Source organism: Thrips palmi, unplaced genomic scaffold (assembly GCF_012932325.1).
Source record: "Thrips palmi isolate BJ-2018 unplaced genomic scaffold, TpBJ-2018v1 HiC_scaffold_17, whole genome shotgun sequence".
NCBI lineage: Eukaryota > Metazoa > Arthropoda > Insecta > Thysanoptera > Thripidae > Thrips > Thrips palmi.
This window is the reverse complement of record NW_023144626.1, coordinates 8,755,541-8,774,828: the sequence shown is the minus strand read 5'-3', so window position 1 is coordinate 8,774,828 and position 19,288 is coordinate 8,755,541. Positions and strand designations below refer to the sequence as shown.

The following is a 19,288-nucleotide window of genomic DNA, read 5'->3' as shown; positions in this document are numbered from 1 at the left end:
GTCATACTCCATTGTCTGAGGGAAAAAAGTAGTGAGGACAGATAAATGTTGGCGAATCGACCGTAATTGAAACCCATGTGCAAGCACAAGGAAACTTATTTGGTCTTCCCTTTTGGCAAGTCTCATTGAATCTAAAATGGTATATATACACTGACCACTGAGGCCTCAGAGAAACTTCAAAAACTTCAAAAGGGGGAAGTGGTTGTAATAATAATGACCGAGTCTTGGTAGGCTTAGATTTATTTACAATGGTGGTACTCTACAAGGTGCTTTTACAGAGGACATTGTAACAGTAGGCAATGTCTCAACAATCAAATTACAGTCACAAAACAGCACATCTTCCAAAGGTAGTTTGAATGTGGCAAAGGTGACGTCTAAACCACCTCCTTCAGGTCAGGGTCTGGAACATAAGGGAGAAATTAATGAGTACACTTTTTCATCCAATGCTCTCCAAAGAAGTAACTCAACATAAAATACACATTAATGTAAATGTGACAATAGAAAATAGGCTGAAACAGAAGTTATTGATGTTGAACCTGTATAACAACAAAAATTAACTATACCTTGGAATTTCATGGGGGGCAAATCTTGCACGTTGGCTCCTGCTGCAAAACCGTAGGTCTTTTGAACTCGCTCCAGTTCAGCTGCCAGCTCTTTCTGGATTTCTGGGGTCGCTTCCACCATTTTTCCACCACTAAAGTAAGAAAAGTAAACCACAATAAAGTACACTGTACAAGCCCGATTACTGCATACTAAGTTTGCAATTAAGGTTAGATAAAAAGTGTACACATACGTGCTCTTTGACTTGTATTCTCTAATTTTATCAACAAATAACTGTTGGATGGGATCAGATGCCTTCTGAGCAGCAGGCACGCAAATGCCGAAGTTCCTCCTCAGAACAGCCGGAACTTGGCGGGCACTGACAAGTACGTGGGTGAGCACCATCTGTAAAACAAATAAAGACAAAATTAAAATTCACAAAGAACGTCACTAAATAAAAAACGATCAATTGCTTATGAAAACATGTTAAATGAAGAATAATAGGTCAAAATACAAGAGCAACACACACAGAATGACAGTGTAGACCAAACCAATTTCAGGGGAAAAACGTGGCAAGAAATGACAAAATATGAATAGACTCGGTGCGGCTGTTCAACTTTTCGTGAGATAAGCAAGAAACTTTCAACAAATTAGATAGACAAAGTGACTTTTGCAAGGGAACATAACCTGCACAATGCTCCGGACACTTCATAGGCCAACTTCGTCAAACAAAACAAAAAGCATAGTTCGTGACAGCCACCAATGAAGTTTCCAATTTTAATACGAAGAGCAAAACCGGCTAAATTGAATAAAAACGAGGAAGAAAAAGGGGCAGACTCCCCATTCCACGAAGTTCACTATGAAACTACAAAAACTTCGTGACGTGCTCCACTAAACTGAAATTGTTTGAGACTAGGAAAAAAGTCGCAAAATCAAGACATTTGGGAACAGTTAAGAAAGTTCGAAGGCATAACATACCTTGCAAAAGATGCAGTTGCTTTCTGAAGGTTATCTTACGGCTCAGCTGCTAGCTTCTGCAATGAAGAAAGATGGCGACGGCGACCGACCGACGACCGATGGTGGTCAATGACGGTCACACGTGCATTGTGAACACACCCACACCCAGGGCGCGCCGTTCGTATCGTCCGGACTGCATGTGCTACATGCGCTCAACTCTCGTTAGAGGTTCTTTAGTTGTTTGTGATTTCAACAGTGAAAAAAAAATGAGTGCATAGAAGAATGCAAAGTGGCGCAACTCTTGATCGCAGTTACCCGCCAATGACGGAGTGTTTTCCCCTCTTGATGGGAGAGTTGCAAATTATTTTACAATTTTGCCAGCTGTGTGCTCTTGTTACCCTTACTTTAAAATAATTGCTTTCAAGAACACATGCACGGCTGTGTCTGGAAGGATCAATCTACTCAGCTATTATATTTGATGACTGATGTAGTCTAATACTTTATCGTGTCATTACAGCTTTTCAAATCTTAAAAAAAAAGGTATAGAGAATTGAATTCTTATCTATGCACTTCTTGAGCATTAATTTGAAGGGAGGGATTTAGTAGTAGTCCAAGTTATGTCAGAATTGTCTTTATTTTATAATTGTAACATGTCGTAAATAATTTATGATAAAAACATTTTCTTTGAAATGTTTCACATCACTTCGAAAATGATTTGTATTTGATGCACAGAAATGGTAACAGAAACAATGTGGATGAAGGTATGAAGTATGATACAACAGAAACTTTCTTTATTTTTTAATAACATATAGAATATGTTCATATTTTATTATAAAAGAGTTTGGTACTTTTAAAACACATTAGCAAAACATAATACTCTGTATTGCAATTATTGTAACAATGATTATTGAAGTTACAAACAAACTTCATAACACTACAGTACAGTTATCATACCATTTACACACAGGATCCAACAAGTCCAATTTTTCATCTTACAGCCAACATTGTGTCTATAATACAAACACTCATACATATTAAGCTTGGAGAGCAATAGGACAAAACAAAGGAAATAATCTCAATCACAAATAAAGTTCACTTTAATGTCCTATAGTAAACCGAAATTTTTAAGCTCTCAAGATCACAAAAATGAGAATGAGCCAAATACATTAAAAAAATTAATTTAGCTCAGGCCAGCAGAGAGCAGACATCTAGCAACGAATTTAAACAACCAATTTGCCATAACAGATATCAAGTCTCATTGTCTTTCATAGTATAATAAAAAAAAAATAATTACAAAATCATGATGTGAAAATATTCAACTAAAGTGTGCACAATGACCATAGGAGGTAATAATTACAATGACAGGGAAACAATTCAAGCCTCTAAAAAAAGCCTGGATTACTTCCACAAATACGCCAGCAGCTAGAAAGCTGGCAGTCTGAATCAATAAAAAATCACAATGTTGGATGAGTGAAGTCTTTTTAACGCAAAGTCAACAAAATACTAATCATCATCTCTGTTGTCAGCCTTTACATCAACCATAGCATGAAGCTCCTCAGGAGAATACCTGAAACAAAAGAAGACACATTATGGTTAGTGAAGGTGAAAAAATAAAAACAATTTTTATTTGTTACTTTGCAAAAGAGCTAAATAGTTTAACAAATGGACTTACCCAAGTAACGTTTGAAGATCGCACACAAAGCGGTACACGTACCGCTTGCCAGAAGTCTTATGAATAATATTTTTATCATAATAGTACCGCAGTCCTCGGCTGAGCTTCTCATAGTTCATTTTGGGTTTGTTCTTTCGAATGCCCCAGCGGCGTGCCACTTCGTCGGGGTCAGTGAGTTTGAACTCCCATCCGTCTCCAGTCCAGGAGATGAAGCTCTGGCAGGACTTGTCCGTGAGCAGCTCCAGAAGGAACTGCCAGAGCTGGATCGGCCCGGAGCCCGTGAAGCACGGTCCGCTTCCTGAAACACCAAGACGATTCTCATCAAGTTGGATTCTACAACACTTATCTAAATGGGAAACATCTCCTTTCCAGGCACTTAAAAAAAAAAAAATCATTTTTGTTTTGTAATTTATGTAAGCCTTTCTTAAAAATGAATGAATGAACGAAGAGCGATCCTGGAGCTGGACTCACCTGGGTTCTCGTTGATGCCGCCGTAGCCCGCCAGCATGGACGACTGCAGCATGGGCTTCATGTCCTGCGCGGGGCCGATGCCGAACGGGTCCCGCATGGACTCCCGCATCGAGTCCCGGAGGGGGTCCCTCAGCGGGTCCCTCAGAGTGTCCCTCAGAGGGTCCCGGAGGGCGGACAGCCCGGGGTGGCCGTGGTGCAGGAACGCGGGGTGCAGGTCTGCGGCCGACTCGGCGCTGCCCCAGTGGTCGGCGCCGGTCCCCGTGGCGGGGGAGGCCCCGGTCCCGGTGGCGCCTACGCCCCCGACGCCGTTGGGCACGGTCTGGAAGGGCGAGGCGTCGTAGTGGGAGCTGTACGAGTCGTACCCGTCCTGGTAGCGCGCTGCAACAAACAACAACAACGTCAACCTCGGCAACAACAACAAGTTCAACAACTTGGAAGCGATGGGCCGCGCTGCGTCGAGCGGCAGTCGTGCAAGACGGTGTCAACCGTGTCAACGCATTCCGGCTTTCGGTCTTGCCAGATTCGAACCATTCCAGTCATTAGCATAATTTTATTCCGGGCATCCCCCCTGTTTCGTGTTTCCGGTGGTTGCCCGCGCCCGCAGCCTTAGCGGAGCCTTAGCCCATACCAGTCAATTCCTTACTTTCCGAGAAAGCAGTGGCGTCCTCGTCCCCCTCTGCCCCTCCGCGGGGCGTCAAGCTTTGCAGTTGTACTTAGTTAGAGGCGACACTGAAAGAAACAAAAGTGTTCCTCACCAGAGCGAGGGAATGGGGACAGAGAACCACTGCAAATCGATCACGTTTCAATTGAACGCCGCTGCTTAAATTTGGTGGCCGTTGCTAGCATGTGACAATGTACCCAACTCTGTGCGGCCGCTTGCGACTTGATGGGTTGCACGTGGTCCCGGCCGTCCCTGCGGTGGGCGGTGGGCCAGAGCCCGGCCGGGCGGGCCGGGCGGGCCGCGCGGCCATGCGGGCCATCGTGGGAAACGTATTAGGCCGCGGACACTTGCCTTCGGCTTGCGTGCTGCCGGTAAATCAACGGGTGGTCGCGCCGTGCCGCGCCGTGCCGTGCCGCCGCCGCGCGCGGGTGTCAGGTGCGCGTCGGTTGGCGGGTGGGTGCGGTGGGTGGGGGAGCGGTGGGGGAGGGGGGTCAACGAGGGCTCTTATCCCCGTGTGTTGGACGTGCGACGTACGTGGGAACCACGAGGGTGCCACTGCGCTGCCCTGCTTGGCCCAGCCCGGCCCAGCCCGGCCCAGCCCGGCCCAGCCAGGGACCCCGGTCTGCCTGGCTTGCCTGCCTTGCCTGGCCACGCATAACAATCACCCGGGCTGCGTCCGGGAGTGCCGCCGCGCCTCGACTGACTCGACTTGCCGCGCGCACCCACGAACTTGCCTCAGGTTCGAACGCGACCCCCAGCCCGCTCCTTCTTTCAAGCCCAAGAGCACTCAGTTTCGCCGCACTCGATTACAGCTACAGGTGCAGTACACGCTGTTCCCCGCATTTACCGCGTCTTTCAGGGCCACTGCGAGTGTGTTGGTGTGTGTGTGCAGGAAGACAGGAGGGAAGGCGTGGGCCGCGAGTGTCGCAATGCTTCCCCTCCTCGTTCGGAACGCCCCCCCCCCTCCCCCGCGATTGTGAAATCCCCGTCGGGCAGGTGCCCCAGGTGCGCCGGGTGTCACCGCGTGTACCACGCGGAAAGTGGAACTCACCTCTGGGATAAGACTTGTGGTAGTTTTGTACGTGGTACTTCTGGTCCTGGAGGCTTTGGTGTGAGTACAGTTCCGGACTCGAGTCCATGTAGCCGGACTGGTGGTGGCTGCCGTCTAGCGAGTGGAACTCGCTCTCGGACCGCTCGTAGGGTAGCTGCGGGGTGGGGCCCGTCCCCGTGCTCTGGGGGGCGTTGGTGGAGGCGGACTGCGGGGGCTGCGCAGGGGGCACGACGTAGCTGACGGGGCCTTCGTCGGGGCCCGTCGTCTCCCCCGCCCCGCCGCCGCCCAGCCCCATCTGCTGCATGCCGCCGTCCGCGGGGAGGTGGCTGCCATAACCTGCAACACAGCGCGCCGTTCACAAACCGACTCCCACAGTAAACGGGAAGCAAAATCGCGGAAGGGAGCGAGAAAGCGAGAAAATACAGGGCCACTCTGCAGTGCAAGACTTGGGTCCAGCGAGGCCGTGGCCACATAGACGAAATAAACAAAACGAAAGAGCACCGGTTGACTCACCTTCCGTCTTGACGGGGTACATGGCGGTATTCCTAAGGTGGAGGAACGAGTGACTGCTGGGCGGCGGGGTGGCTTCATCCCTGCAGTCGGGGCTGCGCATGTGCCCGTAACCACCTGAAAAACACAAACAGCCGGGGTCAGGCTTCGCCAACACAGCCACACACGCACACACACTGCCCGAATCGCCCTTACTGCACAGCCGCGGGGTGGGGGCGCAGTACATTCTGCCGTCGGGGTGGCCGCCGGCTTGGCCCTTGGGCGAGGGCCCCCACGACGACCACCATCGGGGTGCGGCCGGGCCGACGGCAAGGTGCATGCGGCGGCCTCCGTCACACAGGTGTCACACACGCGCGTGCACATGCACGACAAGATCGCCCAGGGGGGCCTCGACATCCGCCCGCGCAGCCCCCTGCTCCAGCACTGAGGCGCCTGGCCGCGACGCCCCGCGACGCCTCGCGACGCCCCGCCACCGCGCGACGCCTAGCCGCCGCCCCTCCCGGCGCCTCGCTGCGCGCTGCGCCTAGCCTCCGCGACGCCGCGTCTCAGCCCACCGAGCACGCGGGGCGGGGCGGGGCGGGGCGCGGAGCACCGCGACTGCCGCCTCTTTTTGTGGCCGCGGCGCGGCGGGGCGCGACGGCCAACTTTCAATAAAATTCGACACGACTCGGCACCAGCCAACCAATGGAGGCACGCCAGCACGGCCAGCAGCCAACCAAAAGCGAGAACTCTGTCTCTGTCCCGTAACGCACGGCTGTGCGGCGGGTCGGCCTGCCCTCCAGGCGGCATGGCCATGGCGCCTTACGGCGTGCGGGTAGGCAGTCCCGCCGCGCGGCCCTGTGCTGCGGCCCTGTGCTGCGGGACTGCAGAAGCGCCAGGCGTTCCTGGTTGCGACGGCACAGCCGGCGGCGCCGGCGCCTCAAGCGCCCCGTCTCCGTCGCTCGCACAGGTACGGACCGGCCCGGCCCACGAGTGCGAGAGAGACAGCGACAGCGTTCGGAATGGGGGCCGCGGCGGCTCAGGCCTCGGCTCAGGCCGGGGTGGCATGCCGTCGGCAGGAAGCGATCGCCTCCGAGACCAAGACGGTGTCGATGGCGGCGGGGCGGGGCGGCGCGGCACGCGATCACAAAGAGAGGAAGAAAAGAAAGGAAGATGCTGCACGGGCCCTCGGCGCCCTCGGCCCTTCCCTTCGGTCCTTCACAGCCCATTGGCTGGCATGATGGCCCGGCCGGCCATAGAGCCCTAACCCTCCTCGCTGCCTGATGGGCCAGCCAACGACCGGCACGGCACGGTGCTTCCAGCTCGTGGTTCGGGGCAGTCACCTCGGCCACCCCAAAACTGCAAAATTGGAGGCGAAATACCTTGGGCCCACCGCGAAATGGAGCGGCCACCATCGTGCGTGCAATCCGGCGCTGGGTTCAAGTCACGGCGGACTGCGCTTCGTGCTGCGTGCGCTATGGAATGCACGCCAGGCGACGCCAAGCCAAAGGCAGTGTGACAGTGCGTGACTCCGCGGTGCGACAGCGAGGCATCGCCCGGCCACGCCGCTTCACGGAATCGGGGCGAATCAAGCTGTCCACCGCGAGCATGGAGGGGGGGGGGGGCACGAAATCACTCATCAGTCAGCCGGCCAGCCCAGGAAAGCCCGCAGGGCAGCCACAGCCAGAAAAAAAAAACCATAAAAAGTAAAACAGGCTGTCGCACCGCGGCACTGCGGCACTGCGACGCGGCCTCCAGCAAGCCTGGGGCAGACAGCCCGTGTGGAACGAAAGTCTGTAAAGTTGTCGTAGTTTTGTCGTGATTCTCACGATGAATTAACATCAAATACACTTCGTAACTACGACGAAATAACGTCAAACTGAGCGTCAAACGCGTTTGGCGTTAAACAGCAGGTAAATTTGAAGTTTTTTTGTCGTTAAAGTGGTCCGTTTTACGTCAAAAAAACTTCAAAATGACGGTGGTCCATGGAGCAGCGAGCCAAAACAGAAGCCTACTCACCGAGTATCGAACCGAGACCCTAGCCCACCAACGCGTTGGAGGACAAGTGTCGGAGTTCGAAGCCGCTCGGCCAAAGCGACTTGTGGCGGTCGGAGTGCATCGACGCGAACTGCTTCGCCTCGCGCTTCCCGCTCTCGCATTTTGTCGCAGCAACTTAGAGCACTTGATCTAAGTAACGCTACTTGGGGTTTGAATCAGCTGGTGTTACATAACACATTCCAGCACGGTAAAAACGGTTCCTGGTTCCCCATGAAACGTATGGTAAAGGGATTTCCAGGGAGTTCCTTGGAAAACCAGGAACCAGGTAGCGTTACTTAGATCAAGTGCTCTAAGTTGCTGCGACAAAATGCGAGAGCGGGAAGCGCGAGGCGAAGCAGTTCGCGTCGATGCACTCCGACCGCCACAAGTCGCTTTGGCCGAGCGGCTTCGAACTCCGACACTTATCCCCCAACGCGTTGGTGGGCTAGGGTCTCGGTTCGATACTCGGCGAGTAGGCTTCTGTTTTGGCTCGCTGCTCCATGGACCACCGTCATTTTGAAGTTTTTTTGACGTAAAACGGACCACTTTAACGACAAAAAAACTTCAAATTTACCTGCTGTTTAACGCCAAACGCGTTTGACGCTCAGTTTGACGTTATTTCGTCGTAGTTACGAAGTATATTTGATGTTAATTCATCGTGAGAATCACGACAAAACTACGACAACTTTACAGACTTTCGTTCCACACGGGAGCGTGCGAGCTGCAGCTTTCTATTCCCCTGACTGGGTCCTGCTAAAAAGGCGGCCGGGCTGTCACTGCCTTTGGCGCGGCGCGGCGCGGCAGCCTTCTGGCAGACTCCGTGGCGGTGAGGCGAGGCGAGGCGCGGGGCGCGGCGTGCCCAAAGGCGTGCCAGGTGGTCGGCGTGGACTCCAAATAACCCCGGCGTGCTCGTCAGGCACGTCGGAGTGCGGCGGCCAAGGCGGAGCCGCGACCGTTTCTCTCAGTCATAGCCAAGCTTTTCGTCACGACGAAAAAAGGAGAAGAAAGGAAAATCGGCGACCGCGCGAAAAAGGCAGCGAGTAGTCCGCGTGGCGGGGCAGGGCGGGGCGGCCGGTCGGTGCGATACCGGCGGAGGCGGGGACCCCGCTGGCTGTACGACAAGGCCCCCACCGGGGCCTCGACCGCCTCGGCCTCACGGGGAGGGGCGCTGTTGGCCGAGCGCTCGACCAATCGGGGGCCGCCCAGCCCGAGGCCCCGCCCCGCGCCACCGCCCCGCCGCCCCACGCCCCGCGGTGCACTGCTGGGCTCTGCGCTGCGGCGGCTGCGGCCTGCTCTGCACGTCCACGTCCAGGGAACGGTCCGGTCCGGTCCGGTCCACGTCCGCCGGCCGGTTGGCGGGTCACGGCACCACGGCACGACCGTCCCGCTCTCGCCCAGCCTCTCGCGGGTCGCGAGGACGGGACGGGGCGGACCACGCGCTTCTTTGCCGCCTAGTCGTTTCGTGCCTGTAGCGCGGCGTGTAGCGCCACGCGGCCGAGCGGATGTGGACGCTTAGACCCCGTTGCCGGCGGTGCCGGAGTCCTAGAGCGCAGAGGTCAACGCGGCCCAGAGGCCCAAAGCGGGCTGGGCCCTCATTACTCTGCGGGTTAATTTTAATTTCGCGTTTCGAGGTCCGCGGCTCCGCGGCCCGCTAGGCCGCGCCGGCGCCTTTCGCCGACGCGGGATGGAAAAATGAAGCAAACAAAAAACATGGAGCCCCTCGGGTGGCGAGGTTCGAACCCACGGCTTGCCCACAGCCACGAGCAGCACCACCCCGTCCCCGTCCCTGGCGCGCCGCGCGCTGGGGGACAGCAGGTGCTGCAGCGCGTCGCCTCGCCGCCTCGCACCTGACGCAGGCAGTGACCGCGCCGAACTCTTGAGGCCTACAGTGGAGCCGCGCGACGCACTGTCCCCCGATGTGTGGGCGCGGCGTGCGACGACGTGCCACTCGTGCGACCTCCCACAGTGGAGGCGCTGCCCTCGCCGTCGACAACCCCGGCAGGAAGCTGGGGGCGCCACCGCGCCACCGCCACCGCCACCGGGTTACGGCCCGTAAAACACTTCCATCGCCCACTACGTGCGCTTCCTCCGTCGGGTGCGGGGGCGGCGTCGACAGGCACGACCCTCTCGACGGCGTCCTGGGCCGCGAGCCGCCTGCAGCCTCATTCCGAACAGTGCCCTCGTCATCGCTCTGTTCTCTCTCTCTCTCGCATCCATACGGCACGCCCCAAGAGCGCGAGAGAGACGGAGCATTGGGCCTTATCTTGGCAGTGGAGGGAGAGGAGCGGATTAGGCGTCCTCGCGCAGCCTGGCACTGCTCGCGCGCTCGCGGGCCATGACTGCCTGCCGATGGCGGATGACGCGCGGGCTGCATCTATTCGCGGACCCCGCGGGACGCAGGCACTCGGCCGTCAAGTACTCGGTTAGTAAAGGCAATGCAGCAGCACGACGCAGGCCACAGCCCACTTAAAAAGAAGCGAGTATCATGCCGCTTGACGCGCGACGCCGTGGCCGTGCCGTGGCTAGGCAGCACGAGAGGACTACCACACCAACTACAATCCCATTAGCGACCTCTCATGCCCAGGGCCGAGGTGAAGAGGGCGTTGCGGGCCGCGCGGTCCAGGGTCCAGGCAAAGAAACGAGGTAGAGAAAAGCACAAAAAAACCCTCTGCGCCTCGCCGTGCCTCCACCCTGGTGTCCGCGACCGTTCCGTTCGTCTGGCGGTGCCGTGCGGAGTGCGGGCAGTGGAGGCCCTGCAACGCTCTGCAGAACCCACAACTGCCGGCTGGTGGCTCGGTGGCTTTGAGGCTGCCGTCCTCCTGGCACGCGCCTTGGCCGCCACGCCGCCACCAAAGGCAGCGCGGTCGCTCGGTTCACCTCGGGGAGCCCCGTTTAGCCCTCCTGCCGCACCCCCCCCCCTTTTCGGTCCCGCCCATCACTTTCAACTAATTTCTCGGCCCCATACAGCCGATGTGGAAACGCGCGGCGCGGCTGCTTCCGAGCGGGATGCCTCGTCGGTCTCTCTCTCTCTCTCTCTCTCTCTCTCTCTCTCTCTCTCTCTCTCTCTCTCTCTCTCTCTCTCTCTCTCTCTCTCTCTCGCACACAAGCGGGACGCCTGATGAGTGCGAGAGGGACAGAGATACCTCTTGCTCGGGGTCGGTGTGCCGCCGTGCCGGACAGCGGCACCTGTTCCTGTTCCGCTCCGCCCGCCGCGCCAGTCCGGGAGTCCAGGAGTCCCGGGGCAACGCGCCCCGATCCCCCGCGCCTCCAAGCAGGCCGTCGTGCGGGCGTTCAGGCGGCTCTATGCAGCGCGAGGGCACGAAACGCGGCGAATCCGTCGGAAACCACACACGCCCCATCCAAAGCGACCTATCTCGGAGCCCGATCTCGCAGCGCAGTGCGAGACTGTCCTTGGCCATCGTGGATGCGACGAGAGAGACAGAGAGATGGAGGGGGCATCGCCAAGGCATCGCCAAGGCGACCGTTAGCAGAGCGCACACTGCCAGTGTGTCGGCCGTCTGGGTGGCAGGTGCCTGCCGTACAAGCTCGCTGTGTATCGGAACGGGTAGCAGGCGGGGCGGGGCGGGGCGGGCGGCGGGGCGGGCACGGACCACCTGTTCTCTCCACAACACGTCCCTCCGAGTGCCTCCGAGACGGTTGGCGCGTGCGCGTGCCGGCCAGGCCCGGCCACTCCAGCCAGGCTGACAGAGGGCGCCGTCAAGAGGACCCGCCGGGGCAGGGCACCTGTCCCATCCACATGGCACGGCCCGGTCGCCCAGCTGATGCGAGGCCGAGCAGCGCGCCAACGCACCGACGGCCAGCATCCTGACAACGTTCACTTTCAACGACCCAGCCGCCTTGGCGGCACCGAACGAATTAGTCTGCGAGTCCATTGAGCAACACGAGTGGCTGTCGCACTGCGATGTCGACTCGGACAAGTCGGAGCCCCATCATCAGCAACGCGGCCCGTCATGTTCGCGCCCGTGTTCCACCGGCAGGCAGCCAGCCAGGCAGCGTGTCACGCCAGCCGGGCGCCTGCGCGGCAGGCAGCCGCTGGGCTCCGCGGCGCACGGCTGCGTTCGGGTTGCCTACCCGCACGGCGTCCTCGGCCGGCGTTCTGCCCGCGCGGCGAGCGGCGAACAGCCACCCACAGTTCGGTGACCCGCCCCGCGGCCGCGCAACAGGCCCGGCCTGGCTTGCCTTCGGCTGGCTTCGGCCGGCCGGGTGATCGGTGGTGTCCATTTCCGCCGGCCGGCAGGACGCCGAGGCCCAGGGCACCGCAGGGCCACCGCAGGGCCACCGCAGGGCCCGAACCGAAATTGGCGCCAGGGCGGTGCACCGAGCCGCGGAGGTGCGGCCGTGCGGCCCACCGCAGAGACACGTTACGTTGCCGCATTGCGCGTGTGTCTTCGCCGGACTCGGAGGTGTGAGTGGGCGTGGGTGCTGCTGCGTGCTGCGGTCTCCCCCCCCCCTCTCTTTTCCCCGCTTCCGGCCATCCAATCACAAAATCAAAATGAATATGCCGCGTTGAACCCTATGGAGTCCATCACACTCTCTTTTTATTTTATTTTTTTTCGCTCCCCCCTCTCTTTCCCGTTCCCCGCGCAGCAGTCCGCTTTTTGGGCCCGGGCGCGGTGATTGAAGGCCCCGCCCCGCCCCGCCCCGCCCCGCCCCGCCCGGGCTCCGGGGGGGCGCACCGGAAGCGGGGCCGTTCGCCCGGAGCCGAGCCGAGCCGCGCCGGGGACTCGGAGTCGGGGACCGTAACCTGGAATAGGGAATAGAGCGGCGGGTGCCGACGGGTGGCGCACTGCCGATCGCACGCGGCGCCCGAAAACGCGCCCAAATTCAAATTGTCACCCAGAAAATCGAGGCCACGCAAGAGTGGAGTGACTATGAGGGATCGGGCACTACGAGCTGGTGAAGAGTGACACTTTTTTTTGGGGGTTGAGTGGGGGAGTCCGAACTAATAATCATTTTTGTGGAAAAGAAATGTCGAAAGACGAAAGTCATGCCGCGGTACACCTGGGCGCGTCCGAAGCCGCAGGTGTCGAGTCGAAAAACGCAAAAAGCGGCAAACACCGCGCGCTGCGCGCCGCCAAATGAGGTGCGGCGATTCAAACTGAGCGGAAAGTGCAAAAAAAGGCAACGGCAGAAGGGGAAAAAAACGGCAACAACACTGCGCATCGCACCGTTAGGAAAAAAAAATAAACAAAATAAAAGACCGGGGGCACGGGCGGGGGCGGGGCGCTGCTGGAGTGGGGTGCGATTCGGGGGAGGTGAGGAAACTCAAGACACTACATCCGGTGTAGGGCCAGCCCTGGGCCAGCCGACGGGGAGCCGGGGTGGGGGGGATCTCTACCCCGTCTGGGCCCCCCTGCGTTGGCTGCGTTGCGTACGCGGGCTGGTTGAGCGCGGCTCGACACGGCTCGGCTAGGGCCGCCAGCCCGCCGCCTCGGTGCGAGATGGACACATGCCCCGGTTATTAATGGTGCTCCTGGGTGCAGAGTTTACTTTGCGAGACATCTGGGGAATGTTGCGAGCATGTGCCGACGCGGCACGCCACGCCACGCCTCGGTCCACCTGATGTGGGACGGCGTGCGGCGGCCGGGGGGCGCACGGCATGACAGCTGTGACGCAAAAAAAATAAAGTGGGCACACACTGGGGCCAGGCCATTCAAACGCGGCGCCGCACAGCTGGAGCGCTGGGCTGGAGCACACCTGAGGCCACGGCAAGGTCCGCGACGTCCTCGCGAGAGGCCCGCGGGGTGGCGAGCCACGCTGCCGTCTAGGAGAGGCTAGAGATGCACAGTGGGCCAGAAGACCGGCGGAGGTGGCCAAAACTCTTGAAGCGTTTTGAGCTCCAGAGTCGCTAAATAGGACTCGAACCGAACGTGTGACCCCACTAATGGATTCCTCGTTCGGAGAGCAATCCATTGATGGGGTCACACGTTTGGTTCGAGTCTCACTTCGCGACTCTGGAGCTGAAAACGCGTCCAGAGTTTTGGCCGCCTCCGCCGGTCTTCTGGCCCACTGTGAGATGCCCTTCGAGGCCGTTCTTTCTGCGCAGTGACCCCGAGACGAGCACCGCGGGGCGGAGCCAGGGCGACCGCCGTGCTCATCCCCGAGCCTCTACCTGGCCTGGCCGTCCGTGCCGCTTGGCTGGCTGGGGGGGCTCGAGGCGGGCAGGCGGGCAGGGCGGCCAGCAGGCCGCGTGCTCACCAGCCCGTCAAGGCTGCGCGTAACGCCAGCACGCCTAGCACGTAACACATTCACTTTTGGGCCGGGCTTGTTCAACGGTCCGTCCCGAGCCCAAGGCAGCAGCCCGGCCCAAGGCCCCGCCGGAGGCTTCGCGAGGCGCGTTACGAAACAACCCAGCGAGCCATATCCCTACTTGCAAAGCTTTGCTAGCACACGCACTGGGCCCTTTACCTGGGAGCGACGTGGTGGCGTCTGTCGAGTACAGCGGCGCCGGGCAGTCGCCGTAGAAGGCTTCGTGGGCCGACGGGATCACATCCAACTCCTGCAGCACCATGGCTGTCCTTAGAGGGTCGCACACAGACACCGACAGCCTGAACGGCCTGCACGGCCTCAGCGGCCAAGACACACACACACCAACACACTGTCGTCGTCGTTATCCAGGCGGGGCACTGACACAGACACACGCGCACACAGACACTGGCGGCGGCGCCACGGCCTGGACGACGGCACGGGGAGGGAGCGACGCTGGGCGACGCCGAGGAGGCCGTCAGACGCTGCTGGCGCTGCTTTCGCCGTGGGGTCCTGGCAGCGACTAGCGTGCCGCCGCCGCGCCGCCGCGCCCGCCCCGCGGAGCCCTGCCCTGCGCTGGGCGGCCCGACAACCCCCACCGCTCCGCCTCGCTCCGCGGCCAGCCACTCCAGCGGCGACCTGGCGAAGACCCCCCTCCACGCGGCCGCGCGGCACGGCGGCACCACGCCCAGGGCCTCCCCGCCCCTCCTCCGCCCCCACCGCGCCTGTTGCGCGGACTGCGCGGCCTGCGCGGAATGATAAGGTGCGAAAGGCAAAGCCACTGCCGTAGAGCCGCAGGACCAAAGGGGCTCTGCCCAATTCGGCCGAGTGCTTATCATCGGTGACGTCCTCGGTGATCGAGGTCCTCGAGACGACGTCGCGGACGTCACGGCCGCGGCCCCGCGCCAGGCTGCCGTAAGCCGCCGAGGGCTCCATTCCAAATTTAGCGAAGTCAAGTGGACGCTGAGTCACTCTCGTTCAAAACGACGACAAACAAACGATGACTAGAACAAGCACAGAGTAGCACAAACACCAAAAAAGATAAAGGTACGCGATCGTACGCACGTCCTCCTGGCATCGATTCGAACTGGCAATCGCGCGATCTGCTTCCCTGCGCGTAACAAGCTCGCAGGTAGGCTCCATGGGTCGGTCTTAGCGCCGCCCCTGGCCGGGGCCCCGAACAGCGCTTTCGTCCCTCTGTCTCTCTCGCACCCCTGCGGCGGTCCTTGTGAGTGCGAGAGAGACGCAAAGCTCGCTGTCCGCAATGAGCCTGCAGGCTACGCCGCTACGCCGCTAGGCCCCAGGCAGTCCTGGCGATACCGTCACGGACCGCCAGGACGGCAACGAGTGACACGGCGGCGTTTAACATTGAATGGGCTTGGCGCGGGCCGCCTAGGCCTGCCCCGGCCTGCCCCGGCCGATACCGAAGCTTTCTCCTTTATTTGTGAACCCCGCCCCGCCCCGCCCCGCCCCGCCCTGCCCGTGCAACTCGATCAGCGATCGAGCAGCGCACGCGTCGCCCAGGCCGGAAGCGGCCCGGGGGGGCCTTCCTGGGCTAGATAAAGACAGACGGACAGACCGACGGACGGACACAGGACGCAGGTACGAGTAGAGCTAGCTCTGCGACCCGCAGTAATCAGTGATCAATAATTTTGCACCCCCAAAAAAGCAGGCGGTCCTGTTCCTATTTTTTGTGGTCCGAGCTGTTTCAACGAGTCCAGAGATTGCCGCCAGGCGATGTGTGTGCGCATCCCAATCAAAACCGGTGGAAACTAGTACTCAGACTCCCAATCAAAACCAGTGGAAACTAGTATTCAGATTAGACGGGCCGCTCGGGCGTTCGATTGGAGGACGCTGCGGTGCTGCGGGGCGGGGACCGGATGTTGTTGTCACTCGAGGGTGTTGTCGGAGGGGTGGGGGGATGAAGCGGCCGCCTCCCCCTCCCTCTCGCTCCACAGCCGCACCGGAAGACAACATAATGCCGCGAGGCTTCTACTGCACATCGCGCACCGCCGGCGCGGCCGGCACGGCCAGCACGCCCTCCGCGACCTTCTCGACGACAAGGGCGAGGATCCAGACGAACATCGGCGCGGGCCGGGCGCGGGGGGTTGGTTGGTCGCCAGTGGGCTGCGCTGCTGCGCTGGGCGGGCGGGTCGGGTCGGGGCGTCTTTGTGAGGGCTTCCGGTGCGGAACACGTCTCCCGTCTCGCTCACACACACACACACACACACACACACACACACACACACAGACAGACACGGCGCGGGGATGCAGTGCTGGTTAGGTACACGGGCCCTTGACGAGAATGTCGTGGTGCCCGCCGTCCCCGGCGCGCAGGTGAGCGGGCCTGCCGGCACGGCCTGCACGGCCTGCACGGCGTGCACGTGCGCGGGCGGGCTCTATCAAGAGGCGGCAGATTGTTGTAGTGCCAGAGGGCGTTGACGTCCTCGGAGCCGAAAGGCCGAAAGCAGCAAAGGCCGGCCGGCCGGATGAGGAGAGGGCACGGCCGGCACGGCACACAAACAACAGTCGTTTACACGGCGCGGCGCGCGCTACTTGGCCGTCCGGTGCAGATAAAGCCACGTAATCGCCAATCGCACTAAATCGGTCCAGTTTCGGGCCGCGCGCACCGCACCGACAGATAGCGAAAGCAGCCTCGAGTGGCGCGGACGGCGCGGCGCGCGGCCGCGGTGGCGAGGCGACGTCACTCCGCCGTCGAGGGCGTCATGTTCGCCGTCGAGGGCGTCACCTCCACGTCGAGGGCGTCATCTCAGCGGCCGGGGCGTCAGCGCCGCGGCGCACCGCGACCGCTCTCGAGGACTATCGCGGCAGCTTTCGAGGACTTCCGCGAATCCCAGTATCACCCACTTGTCCCACTCGTCTCGCGAGCTCCGAGAATAAGGTTACGTGCGCGGTCAGGTGCACCACGTGAATCGCCGCCAGCAGGGTGATTCCGGGAGTCACTCTGTCTCTCTCGCACTCGTGGGGCGTGCCGTGTAGGTGCGAGAGAGACAGCGACGAAAGCGACTCTCGGACTCAGTCAACAGAAGGCCACCGCGCGGCCCCGGCGTGGCACCCGTGGCGGCCCGGCAACTCAGTCCTGCAAGGGCGCACAGGAAAGTCCCCCAATCCTTTGATACGCCCCAGGACCAGGGCCAAGCCAGGCAGCCTTGCAGGCAGCCTTGCAGGCAGCCCCGCGATAACCCAGGCCGAGAAGCGAGCCGCTCGCACCCCTTCCCGAGAAAACGAAATGAATGCAGCAAAGTGATAAAAAAAAAGGAGCGCGTTTCAAGTTATCGCGAAAAGGGGGGAGAAAAAAAATGGGACGCAAACTGCACTGCAAACAGCTCAGAAGATTGCGGTCCCTTTGAGGCCGCGCCGAGATGTTTGCCGAGGGCGCAGGGCGCAGGGCCGGGGCAGCGCGGTCCAAGGGGTGGCGCTTTAATTGGGCCGATGAGCCCTCCGGGGGCGACGGCAACAGGCAGCGCGGGGCTGCCAGTAATGAACAACGCGCTGAATCGCTTCGTCGCTGTCCCTCCCGCACACCGGCGGGCTGCCCCACGAGAGCGACAGCGACAGAGAGTGGGACTGCACGGCCGCCCCGGGGGCACACGCCGAGCGGCAGCGTCGCGTCAGCCAGCGTCAGCCAGCGTCAGCCAGCGTCAGCCAGCGTCAGCCCCAAGGACTCAAGGACTCGTCAAGGAGAAGAGCCTCCCTGTCGAGACGAGCCAGCCAACCCCCACTCACCCCACTCACCGCAACGCAAACGCCTTCAAGGACCCCGAGAGGGGCAGGATGGGATGACGCACCTGAGCGGCCGCATGCCACGGCAGAGCCACGACATGCCAGCGCAACGAGTGGCAAACCCTACCGGCCCTTCAACCCTTCCCTGCCTTGGCCCGGTAGGCCCCACACTGAAAGGACGGCATACCGAAGGGATTACGCGGCGCGGACAATGATCGCCCCGACACGCACGCACTCCAGTCTACAGTCGGCCGCCGTTCATTCACTAATTCACTCCGAGAATTCGGTTTGACGATCTCGACCCGCATTACGTCATACAAGGAAGATCCTGATTCTCATACGTTCCATTCAATAATTCGTTCATTCGTCACTTACGCAAGTCATTCATTCATTCATTCATTCATTCATTCATTCATTCATTCATTCATTCATTCATTCATTCATTCATTCATTCATTCATTTCTTCAAATTCATGCATCCGTTTCGGCATGCTTCCATCATGCCCCCCGGCATCCATTTGTCATTCATTGGACTCAGCGTCCTCATCTGCGATACGCGGACTCCTCGGCGGGCGTGGCTGGCACGCCCCTACTCCTGGTGCAAAAAAAAAAAAAAAAAAAAAAAAAGGCGGTCGGGAGTTGATGCAGACTCACCCCTGTTCTGTTTGAGACGACGACCCGGCCCAATAGGCATGCCTGCAGGTCGAGTGGCCGCGCTACAGCGCTACTCTACTTACACCCCCTCCCCCTCCCCCTTCCCCTGCCCCGCCCCTCACGCACCTTGCCCCACATCCGCCCACGTGTTCACACATCGCAACGACTCAGTGGACGCACGCCGGCCGGGCCGCGCGCCCGCGGCGTGCCCGGCAAAACAATCACCGCCGCACCGATAGAATAGGAGGAAAAACAACTACTAAAAAAGAAAAGAAGAAGAAATCTTTTTAGCCGGACAGACAACTTGCAACACAGCAACTGCGCGAAAACGCGGCCTGTCGCAGATTACGAACGCAGCCCCTCACCCGTCCATCTGTCTTTCAGGGTCCCCGCTCGCAGAGGAACATTTGTCAAAATTCCAGGGTGACGTCTCGGGGCGAGTACAAGACAACCAACAACGCAGATGTAAAACAAAATCCACGCTTGCCCACCGGTGAGGACGAGGCTGCAGCAGCAGAGCGATTCCGATAGTCGTCACTGTGGCAAAAAGGTACGGAAAATCCTGTTAATTTTTTTGCCAGGATTCTCCGTAGCCCTCTTATCAATATTCTCCGTAGGCTCTTACAGTATTCTCCGTAGGGCCGCACAGTATTTTCTGTAAATCCGCACAGTCTTCTCCGTAGGACCTCGAAGACTGTATAGTCCTACGGAGATCACTGTGCGGTCCTACGGAGAATACTGTGCGG

The 19,288-nt window shown here is 59.4% G+C and overlaps 2 protein-coding genes across 12 annotated transcripts in view; both read right to left on the bottom strand.

Moving 5' to 3' along the window:
• Window positions 1-222: 222 nt before the first annotated feature.
• Window positions 223-1,671, bottom strand: LOC117643295 (ATP synthase-coupling factor 6, mitochondrial). Its single transcript, XM_034382105.1, has 4 exons — window positions 1,519-1,671; window positions 794-945; window positions 564-694; window positions 223-400 (listed from the first exon to the last, which is right to left on the bottom strand). The coding sequence occupies exons 2-4, from the start codon at window positions 943-945 to the stop codon at window positions 375-377; spliced, it is 309 nt and encodes a 102-aa protein (XP_034237996.1). The 5' UTR covers window positions 1,519-1,671; the 3' UTR covers window positions 223-374.
• Window positions 1,672-2,112: 441 nt separating this feature from the next.
• The window catches only part of LOC117643284 (ETS-like protein pointed), a 103,167-nt gene continuing 85,991 nt past the window's right edge, over window positions 2,113-19,288 (bottom strand). For all 11 annotated transcript variants that reach the window (XM_034382082.1, XM_034382085.1, XM_034382083.1 and 8 more), the window contains 5 exons: window positions 5,866-5,979; window positions 5,353-5,688; window positions 3,641-4,018; window positions 3,170-3,467; window positions 2,113-3,064 (listed from right to left, as the gene is read on the bottom strand). In XM_034382082.1, coding sequence (XP_034237973.1) covers window positions 3,001-3,064; window positions 3,170-3,467; window positions 3,641-4,018; window positions 5,353-5,688; window positions 5,866-5,979 — 1,190 coding nt within the window. In that variant the 3' untranslated portion in view covers window positions 2,113-3,000. The remainder of the gene's footprint in view (window positions 3,065-3,169; window positions 3,468-3,640; window positions 4,019-5,352; window positions 5,689-5,865; window positions 5,980-19,288) is intronic.

Excerpts from the sequence above, each read along its gene's own strand:
- LOC117643295 (XM_034382105.1), bottom strand. The coding sequence starts at position 945 with ATGGTGCTCACCCACGTACTTGTCAGTGCCCGCCAAGTTCCGGCTGTT. Across the intron at positions 695-793 it reads GAATACAAGTCAAAGAGCAC|TGGTGGAAAAATGGTGGAAG; the intron begins GTATGTGTACAC and ends TTCTTACTTTAG. Across the intron at positions 401-563 it reads GCCCCCCATGAAATTCCAAG|ACCCTGACCTGAAGGAGGTG; the intron begins GTATAGTTAATT and ends CTTATGTTCCAG.